Source organism: Physcomitrium patens, chromosome 19, assembly GCF_059467195.1.
Source record: "Physcomitrium patens ecotype Gransden chromosome 19, ASM5946719v1, whole genome shotgun sequence".
In the NCBI taxonomy this organism is placed as follows: domain Eukaryota; kingdom Viridiplantae; phylum Streptophyta; class Bryopsida; order Funariales; family Funariaceae; genus Physcomitrium; species Physcomitrium patens.
Window position 1 is genome coordinate 6282044 of NC_143428.1, and position 10231 is coordinate 6292274.

Consider the following 10231-nt stretch of genomic DNA (forward strand, 5'->3'; position numbering starts at 1 on the left):
TATTAATAAGAAAGTAGTCTTAACAAATTGTCAAAGTTACACTATATTGAAGATTGAACAAGAAATTGAATAAAAGAGTTTCAACAAGAAAGCTAGCATGAACTTGATTACACTAGATGAGTATAAGATCAGTACTAAGAGAGGTGAGTTAGAGCTCTAAGAGATGTATTATCAAGTTTGAAGATCCCTATAGCCTTGACTTCAATATATACTAGATATTAAGAAGTTTCTATATTGCTTGGAAACAAAGCAATCTTAGGATCCTTCTTGGACAACTTCTTTGATCCTCTAAGAAATTTTAGAATCTATTAGAATATTTTAAGAACCTTTTAGAATCTTTAGAATGTTTTAGAAATCTTTTAAAATTTCTTATTAGAATATTTTTAAAATCTTCTAAAATATTCTCAAAACTAATAAAATATTCTAAAAATATTCTTAAAATATTCTTATTGGATGTTCATAACATCTAATGTTCTAGATTATATGTATGTATGAACAAAGTTTTATTTTATGGCTAAAGAATGTACTTATTGAGATGGTGTTATCAAGTATGGAGAGATGTTCAATTGATATATAGTAAGGTATTGAATTTAAGATTTGTGCTATGTTTTTTTAATGCTAGAAATCAATTATAAATTCCAAATTCTATAATAATGACATGAATATAACTAGTAGTATTATAAATAATATTTTTTAAAATATATATATATATATATATATATATATATGTATATATATATATAATTTATGACTTCTACATTTATCTTTTTATATTTTTCATACTAAAACTGATTTTTAATATTTAATAAAAAAATTATTAAGAAAACAAATAAAATCATTAGAATCTAATAAGAAAAATTAGGATTTGCATGACTATAGGTCCTAAAAAAACTTATGTCATAAAACAAAGAAAAGGTTTAAATAATGATATTGTATACAAATCAAATTACATAGTTTATAGCTAAGTGAACTTGTTTATATATATATATATATATATATATATATATATATATACAAATTTTATTTTTATTTTAATTTTATATTTTTCCTTCAAAATTATTAAATAATAGCTTAGACTTTTTACAATAAAAACATAAATCTTTATATTAATATTATATCTTCTTTATTATTTTAAGAGCTTAAATTTTAGAACATCAATGTACATATCTTCTATTTTAGTTGTATATATTTAAGAATTATAGTTGTTATAGAATTATAGAAACATTAAGCTTTAATTGTAAAATAATTATATTAAAACTCAAAGATTTAATTGTTATACTAAACAACAAATTTTGTAAATAACATAGATCTTTTAGAATTATAATGATTTAATCACAATAAAAAAAATAATTCAAATAATTTATAAGTCATCTGAATTTATATATTATAATAAAAGTCTGTAGTGAATCCAAACTATTTCAAAAACAAAACATATATTATATAATAATGCATAGAATTTATCTTTTAATGTACATTCAATCTGATTAATTTATTCTATAAACCTATGAAAGATGGTTTATAAACATGAATTTTATTTCAAAATATTTTAAATAAATATTTTATAGTGTTATATTGCAATTTACTTCAAATATTTGAAGCATATCTTAATATTATATTAGTTGACTCAAGTAAATATTAACAAAAAGAAGAGAGTCTATATTAACTAGATTGAATGATAAATATAATCACATATTAATTTTCACACAAAGATAATTACTTATTATGCACTTTTATATTAAAATTAAAATTAGAACTTAGATTTTGTTTGTGTTTCTTAAGGTGATTGTGTGTATAAATAAATATCAAACCTTGCCTTACCATCAAATTAAAAAGTCATATACAAAGATTGAGATGACTCAAGAAAGGTGTTGAAAACATTATAACTGATTATATCTTATCTCTATTTATGATAATTGTGAGAAACATTACAAATACTTGATATTATTGTTAATCATAATTTTAATCTTACTTATAATTCATGTCTCTGATAATAATATATAACATTACCTTTCTGTACATATACAATGGTAAAAATAAACCATTACCTCACTTGCCAGAATAATGATTATTTATACAGTACATCTTTAAGTAGAGTGCAAATCTAAGAATTATTCTGAATTACTCACATGGTTATGGTGGTTGACTGTTCAGAATGGTCTCATCTTTGGCATCTGAACAAATACGGCAGTGACTTTAGCATCTCGAATTGAATTTAATACCATGTTCCTTTGGCATCATGAAAGAAGAGCTTTCATTGCATGGTCAACACTGTTATAACAATTTCAACTTAAGACTCATTTAAGATTCTAGCATCTTATAGCCAACCTGGCACACTAGCGGAAGCTACCAACCACGAAAGAGAGTGGTCAGAAAATTTCGCTGTATTCCATGGAGTTCGAAATAATGGATGAGACTGAAGCATTATCTTTAGAGAATGCGCATACGAAAGCGAAAATTAGTAACGTACTCTGTAGGTTATCCTTGGATCCAGATCAACCGATTGCAAAATTTGATGCAATTTCCTGTAGACGTCAAGTCAGAGCTTTTTGGCGACTGAAATGAAATGGAATCCACTGGTAGTTTGAATGTAGATTGGGTATTCCTGACACGTCAAAATAACTGGATGAGATACCATCAATTTACTTACATGTAGTTCAGCAGACAACTTGAGCTGATCGTCAATGAGAACGTTAGATGCAGATTTCACCATAATCTGGAACAAGATCATGTACCATACTTGTAAGAAATGAAAATTTGCACGGCACCACATGTGATCATTCAATGAGTATAGGCTAGAATCAGATGTCTACATTTACAACCAACCGCCTAAAAACGAGTTCTAGATCACGTTCTATATGCTCCAGTTAATTCCTAATCTGAACTGCTAGAGTGTAACTTAACTGTATAAAAGAAAATGAACCCCACAAATACATTTACTACAAGAAACAGGCTTCACAATATCTTCTCTTTGGACCCTCCGCCAGTGAATACGCATCTTCACAGCAAATACAACCACAGTAACTTAAGACCACAATTCCTGTCTTATTTAGCATTAACCAAGTAGACTTCTCCGAGGTAGGTAAGTGATCTATTTTACTCAGCAGCTTCACAGAAGCATTGGTATCGCCTCAACTGTAACTATCATGGAGGCATGGCACCTCAATTGGCAACAGTGGGCTTTCCATCAGGCTCTGGTTGTGAATCATCAGTTGGAGGGGACACTCTTGAGTTCCGATCTGTGTCATCAGAGGTAGAAGTCTCTGTAGTTGCTTTTGGTGAAGACTTCTGTTCGACTGTCTTCTGTTCGCTTGCACCAAAGGTACTCACTTTCTCTAAAGTCTTTTGACCCACCTCCTCAGCAGCTTTGGCGACCTTGGCATACGCACCAACAACCCATGTTGTGCCTGTAAGAACATACTTGTTCTTTGCAATAGCTGAGCCTGCAGCGTTGAGCTTCTGTTCAGTAGCCTGAACAGCTGCTCGGGTCTTCTCCGCAAAATGGTATTTTTCATCAACAGCCTTCACCTGCTGATTGATGGCAGCAGTGCCAGCGCTCAATTTCTGAGTGATACCTATTTTGTTGTCAATAGAAACAACATTGGCCCTTGCATTTGCTGCTATTTGAGAAGCGTTGGCTGACAGTTGGTGCTTTTCATCAAAAGCCTTAGCCTTTGACATAGTATTGTTCCCAAGTACGTATCCTTTTGCTAACATGTTTTGAAAAATTTCTTGTGCGCTCTTTGTGGCAGGTTTGGTGGCGGTGGTATCCTGAACAAGCATCAAGGTAAATGTAGGTCAGCCCAAATACGTACCGTAACAAGACCGCCACAAATGTAAATTAGTTGTTTTTTCCAAGACAGATGTGACCAAAGTAGAGAAACATGTGTTGCCTTGTTCAACTTCGAAACCTGATTTTACGACCAGATTGTGCATCAAAACAAACTCAGGATTGAAAGATTAAACACACGAATTTAGCAGATTGTTGATTAACCAAATGTTGACAAGCCCTCCACCAAGTTAACCAGTTCAACAGGAAAATTGAGACAACATATTCCATAAAACTCTCGAACAAACAACCTTGGAGCACCTGGAGTGACATTATAGGCCTACTTTTTTCAGAGTCCACATCAGACACTTGGAAATTTCAGGGGACTTACAGTAGGCTCAGCAGTGGTCGCATCCAAAGAGACTTGTTCAACATCTCTAGCAAGTTTCTCCGACTCATCCGCAGGAGCAATAGTCACTGCTTGATCTACAACAGTGGCTCCCTGCCAAAACATAGAAACGTCAAAAGATAATGAGCGGATTTAGGGTGAATTTCATGAAGAGCTGATTTGATCGTTACTTGAACCCAGCAAATCAGAACAACCGGTCTGCTGAAATGCTGGTAACCACATATTGTTAGAATCTTCGAAAACTTACAGAAAGTAGAAGAGCTGTTTCTAAAGCCTGAGCCTCCTTGAACGTAACAAACGCAATCTGAGACAGCTCACCATCCCTACAAAGACATGGATAAACATTGAATTTAAGGAAAATCTACCACTAAATTCACTCAGCATTCGAAGACTTGAATCGTTGCAAATTTATCTCTAAAGCTACGAAAATAGCCAGATAATTTCATGAAGATTTATTTCTCGGTAGACTGCAGGAGCTCAATCCTACACCTGAAAATCTATTTGACTTGGCTAAATTGTAATCCATCTAAAGGAACATTCTCAAACTCAAATGATTTCCGTAATGATCGTCCAAAAATGAAGATTAAGTGCCAAAAAACAGTGAGAAAAATCCTACGCATGGCTCTAGTTGTAAAGTGATAATTTCTGGACATCCCAGGAGCTACGTCTCGAGACACATGGTCCCTCTGACCAGACGCAGGTGCATCACCCTTTCGTTGGAACAAAACACTTCAGGCGCATACTACAACAATGTGTTGACAGGGAACCACCAAAGTTACCAATGACGCAAAACGCAGCAACTGTATCGTCGAGATCAAATCACCAAATTCCTCGGGAAATTCACGAAGCAAAGATCCACCACTCTGGAAGAATGAAGCTCACTTGAGAAGCTTGATGTGCTCAATCTCCCCTGAGAAAGAAAAGAAATCCTGAATGTCGTGCTCCGTCGCCTTGGACGACACGTTACTCACTCGAACAGTATGAATCTCTTCCTTCTGTCTCCCCACATCACACCCCAGACACGTCAACCAAAAAAACCTTCGATCTCCTCTCATCTCATCCTAAAACCCTAGATAACCCTCCCCACCTTTCTCACCTCCACTCACACTCCACCATCACCTCTCATCTCAACACACCCCGCCACAATCCCACACCCCTCATTCCGACCCCACCATCGCCAACGAAAACAACATCCTCAAAACTAAAAATAAATAAACTAAAATCACGACTCAAAACGTAATACGCAATCTAACCCCAAGAAAGTAACCGCGAACAAACAACCAGATACCAAGAAACATCACCAACTCACGTACCGACATGTTGTCCATCTACTGATCGTTCCAGAAATATCCTCAAAGCAAATACAGAAAAAATCTAAACAAAAGAGAGGGAGAGTGTGTGACAATCCTTGGGCAAGATAGAAAACGCACGCACAGGAACCACAAGAGCAAGAAAAACAGCAGCACAAGACTCAGAGAGCGAGGTGGGAAAACACAGAGTAGAGATCTGAAAACTTGAAACCACGAAGAAGAAGTAGCAAACTTGCTTCGGGCCCCTCTCCCCGCCCCCGCCCACTTTTCCGTCCCATCCCACGTTGAAATTCTCAAACGAACGATGGATGTATCTCATCCATAATCATGGGATGTCATTCATTCATCCGTCAGAGAATGTTGGGTAGGTATTGGATGGGGCTGTGCGGGTTTGGTTTGGATTCTCACGAGTTGGATTTTGGGATTAGGTTGCTGAAAAGCCCCCTGGTCACATGAGAGAGTGAGTTCTTTCACAATTGGGTTCCAATGCCAATAGATGGGCCCCATTGCAGGCATTTGCTTTGTGTTTGTGCACCCCTTGTTTGACTGAGATTCTATGTCTCCCTAGCGTTACAGTTTTCATTCATCCATTATTATCATTCGTTCGTTTATGGGTCTTTTAGGGTATATGCTGTGTTGTTGGTGGATGAGTGAGTTTAGGGAGATCATGAATTGTCTTGACTTTGGGGGGCTTGAAATAGGCTGGGACCGAACTTGTCAGCTGCTTGGTGGGGGTGCTTACTTTTATTTGATTTATGAAGATCTGTGGGTGTTGGATGGATGAAGCCGTGTGTTTGTGGATCATCAGTTCGTACAAAAAGTTTCCTCTTTTTTGTATATGTCTTTCATGTATATGTATTGATATTTTTATTTTCATAGGTCTTGGTTACTACTGTTATCCCCCCCCACTGGATGTTGGACGGTTCAGCTATAAATCAGATCAAAAAATTGCATTTCGTCCAGTAGTGACGGTGTCAGTGATGCGGTGATTTTACTCGAGGAGTACCTTAGATCTGAATGATTCTTTGCTGTAGACAAGAAAGCAGTCGGTTCGGATAAATGGAGTCAGTCACACTCTCTCCCCAGAGGAAAAACCAATCATGTACACACTGCAGAATCACGGTTTGTATGTCCAGTCCCACTCAGGCGAATGAAGCTGTTATGATATGCACTTATGATTCGCCAACAATAATCCAAAAAATTACCTTGAGGACTCTGATGATCTTGAAGTACATATACATTTGGTTTTGAGCATTTGACTTTTTGGGTGCTTTTACATGTCGCAATGATAGGCAATTCAAGGGAGCTGCAAAGAATGATAAAATCTTAAAAACTAAGCACTTCTCCGTTGAAGATTTCGTCCAGTTCCACCACCATGCACAAAAGCACTCATCATTCAAAGGCTAAGGTCGTCAAAGCTTGGGATATAATTAATTAACAGGTCAGTATAATGGTTCCAAGGCACAGGGTGTTTGGATGCCATCGTATCCAATTTGTATTATCAGGTCAAAAGCAGAAGCGAAGAGATACACGTCGGTGCAACACTTGCACAGTACACTGGTCAGCCCCACCACAAACTGTGTACCAGCTCTAACGAAATCTCAACGTGTGAGGTACTAACTGTGAGATTCCTTAAAGACAAACATGAACAATCTGAACAAAATCTGTATCCACCGAAAATGTTGCACTATCTTGACAGTATGGCTGTTTCAACGTGTTCCCTAATAAATTAGATAAAAAACGGGAGAAAATGCACGTATTTCTTGGAGCCTGAGGCAAGACATAACATGACGACTCACCTAGTGGAGGCGTGAACCTGTTATCTACCTGTGACCGTAAAAACTCCGATACATTGAGGGGAACTTCTAAACCAGAATAATTTGGACACAGAGCTTAGGAGAGAACGACAAGTAACTGTTATCATGAGGTTTGCCTTGTTACCAAATAAATTTGGAGTTAGTTTTATCTACAACCGACCAAAAAAAAACACTCAGAAGAAGGTTCCAAGAGGCATAATTTAATAAACCTCCACGTGCCACTGCTTGTTTTTCTTCAAGGCGGCCAACTTCGTCTCCCAGCTCTCGCCCCTGGACTCCGCAACTCTCTTGAGCATGTCTTGGATACCCGGCATCATACCCCTAAGTCCACAGAAGTAAATATGTGCGCCCTTGTCCAGCTTGTCGAACAACTCCTCGCTGTACTCCTCCATCTTGTCCTGAACATACAGCTTTCCGCCGCGGGAATTCTTCTGCTCCCGACTCAACGCAATATCGTAACGGAAGTTATCTGGGTATTCTTTCAAGTAGGTGTTGAACTCGTCGTGGTAGAGTAGACTGTCCGTGTTAGCAACTCCCATGAAGAGCCAAGCCAGGCCGTTGAATTTAAACTCTGTGTCCTCCATGAACATCCTCCGCAAATAGCCTCTGTACGGTGCAATGCCAGTTCCGGTGGCCACCATGATGTGGGTGGCACTGGGGTCCTCCTCTGGCAACAACAAGACTTTACCCGAAGGCCCAACAATTTGGACCTTGTCTCCAGGCTTGGAGTCGCACAAAAAATTACTGCAAATTCCCTTCTTCGCAGGGTCCTCCTTCCCTGTTTCGGGATCCCAGTACACAGCCCTCCGAACACAGAAACTCGCCGTCCTACCATCGAAATCATCTCCATACCTCGTCGAAGCTATGGAATATAAGCGGACTGAATTGGGTTGTCCAGGCTTTTTAGGATTCTCGCCTGGCGGAATAATCCCATAACTCTGCCCCTCCCAGTAAGGCACATTCCCCTCGTGATCGATCACGATGTGGCAGGTCTCTCCCGGCGCCTTCGGCCCGACGATCCGCTCCACCGACTTGATAGTCCCAATGAAAGGCTCCTTGTTCTTGAACAGGTGCATAGGAGGTTCCTTTGCGGCTTCCAACGACTTCGGTCCCGTAGCAACCTGAGGGGTCACAGCGCTTGCAGGCTTCGTGTACGCCTTCACACCCCGATTCTCCGATCGCAATCCTACCTTGCTCTCCCCACGCTTCACACTCCATTGCAGGGTCTTCCCACCCATAAACCTCCTAGCTTCGAAGCTCGGCATGCGCTGTGTCACGGCATCCTTACCCCTTAAAGTCTCTACATGGCTGCTTCCAAATCCCGTCACCACAGTGTGCGCGTTAAGCTGCACGGTCGCCATATTTCCCTAAACCCTCTCTGAAAAAGATACACACACACACAATTCAAATCGCAACACAACGATGGATCCCAAGGAAAACCTGCTGGCAATAAATATGCTCAAATTGACCTCCGATCCGAAATCACACGTGACGAGGCGATCGGGGAGGCAAAGTTGAATTGGGCAATGAATGAGGTGGTAGTGTGGGAGGATACATATAAGAAGGACAAATCGGACGCACAACGACAACGCCGTCGAGGCACCGATTCGCGCGTGGCAAGTTACCTTCGGTCACGCCCAGCCCAGCTCCTCGCGCACCAGGGAATCTGCGGAGTAAAGGAGCCCTAGACAAGAGAAAAAGGAGCCCTAGTCCAGCATAAAGGCCATTCGCGGGTCATCGCGTACCCGGTCCCCGCGAGGTTGTGCGTGGTGGCATAGGTCTTCCAGATCCTGACCCTATTTGGGGTGGTCCAACCCCCTGCAGTCACCGCGCCGTCCTTGGCTCATGTACAAGTCCTCAGCTCACACCACTCCCTGAATAATTTAGGGCCAGTGAACAGCAGCCCTCAGAAAATTTGGATTGATGCTCGAAGTCCTTTCAGATTCCTGAGGGGAGCCTCACAACTGATTCAAGGGTCGCGGTGTTAGATTGTCTGTGCAAGTGCGAAATCTTCACACATTGCAAACCTCTCTTCATCCCAACCGAAAATACTTAGGATATTTCGTGAATGTGTTAAACTGTACACACACAAGAATAGGTGATGGTTAGTTCTTTTTCCGCCTTCATTGCGGTATGATTCGTATGTAAGTGCAGGTGTTGATTTGCCAGGTTTATACAATGATCAACAAAAAGTATTAGATACCCCGATATCAGTTGATGAAAGCATGAATAAGTTTTGGTTTGGTCTTTCCTGCATATGCACACACTGAACAAAACTTTATTACATTTGGATGCACTCTGAGCGACCATTATATACCGCACAAGCTTTGTAACGAGTTCCTTTTTCCTTTGTAGCGGCGACTCTTTTCCCCTCTTTCTCTATTCCTTTTGAAAACTGATACTTAGAATTTGAATCGGCACTTAATAAGTTATGATTCCCACATGTTGTTTAATTCCTGCAACTTTTTTACCCATTGGCTATCATGTTGTGCACCTCTTGATAGATTTTGGATGCTTAAAAGTTAGACGTATGCTCTGTTCTTGAAAAGTATTTATACTTAACAATTTTGAGAGATCAGGTTTTGCTACCTTTATCTGAACATGAAGAATTTATGGTGGGGCGTGTTTGAATATCGAATACTACTGTTCTTGCTACCGCAGATAGGAGTAAAATGACAGTTAATGGTTCAGAGTGTGTCCTCTAAGAAGCAGGTGTTGTGCCTGTGAAGTACCCTGCTTCCAACTCACACCGTATCAAACATGCATTCATGGGTCTCGAGCTCACACAGTAGTTGCAATGTGATAGTGTGATCATGAACTCAGTTGCAGACACACAATGGTGGAGCCCTCATTAGAGAAGATACACAGTTGTATCTTCAAAAACTTCAACAGTTAAACCTGTATCATGCAAGCATCCATCTCAATTCCA

General features: G+C 39.2%; 2 protein-coding genes and 1 long non-coding RNA gene across 5 annotated transcripts; all 3 read right to left on the reverse strand.

Moving 5' to 3' along the window:
• Positions 1 to 2028: 2028 nt before the first annotated feature.
• On the reverse strand, positions 2029 to 2604 carry LOC149987369 (uncharacterized). The gene is made up of 2 exons (XR_016498507.1): positions 2468 to 2604; positions 2029 to 2171 (listed from the first exon to the last, which is right to left on the reverse strand). It is a non-coding gene; the product is annotated as an uncharacterized LOC149987369 (long non-coding RNA).
• A 133-nt stretch (positions 2605 to 2737) lies between these two features.
• Positions 2738 to 5666, reverse strand: LOC112272820 (binding partner of ACD11 1). Its single transcript, XM_024500955.3, has 5 exons — positions 5489 to 5666; positions 5058 to 5170; positions 4423 to 4498; positions 4158 to 4268; positions 2738 to 3768 (listed from the first exon to the last, which is right to left on the reverse strand). Exons 1-5 carry the CDS (start codon positions 5501 to 5503, stop codon positions 3160 to 3162), a joined length of 924 nt encoding a protein of 307 aa, XP_024356723.1. The 5' UTR covers positions 5504 to 5666; the 3' UTR covers positions 2738 to 3159.
• A 1244-nt stretch (positions 5667 to 6910) lies between these two features.
• Positions 6911 to 9075, reverse strand: LOC112272760 (ferredoxin--NADP reductase, embryo isozyme, chloroplastic). Of its 3 annotated transcripts, none has more exons than XM_024500839.3 (2): positions 8928 to 9075; positions 6911 to 8680 (listed from the first exon to the last, which is right to left on the reverse strand). In XM_024500839.3, the coding sequence occupies exon 2, from the start codon at positions 8661 to 8663 to the stop codon at positions 7503 to 7505; it is 1161 nt and encodes a 386-aa protein (XP_024356607.1). In that variant the 5' UTR covers positions 8664 to 8680; positions 8928 to 9075; the 3' UTR covers positions 6911 to 7502. The 3 variants fall into 3 exon arrangements, with proteins under 3 accessions (XP_024356607.1, XP_090100898.1, XP_090100899.1); XM_090244772.1 differs by having other exon boundaries at positions 8858 to 9002; XM_090244773.1 differs by lacking the exon at positions 8928 to 9075 and adding an exon at positions 8884 to 8901.
• Positions 9076 to 10231: the final 1156 nt, after the last annotated feature.

Excerpts from the sequence above, each read along its gene's own strand:
- LOC112272760 (XM_024500839.3), bottom strand. The coding sequence starts at position 8,663 with ATGGCGACCGTGCAGCTTAACGCGCACACTGTGGTGACGGGATTTGGA.
- LOC112272820 (XM_024500955.3), bottom strand. Across the intron at positions 4,499-5,057 it reads GAGCACATCAAGCTTCTCAA|GGATGGTGAGCTGTCTCAGA; the intron begins GTGAGCTTCATT and ends ATGTCTTTGTAG. Across the intron at positions 3,769-4,157 it reads CGACCACTGCTGAGCCTACT|GATACCACCGCCACCAAACC; the intron begins GTAAGTCCCCTG and ends ATGCTTGTTCAG.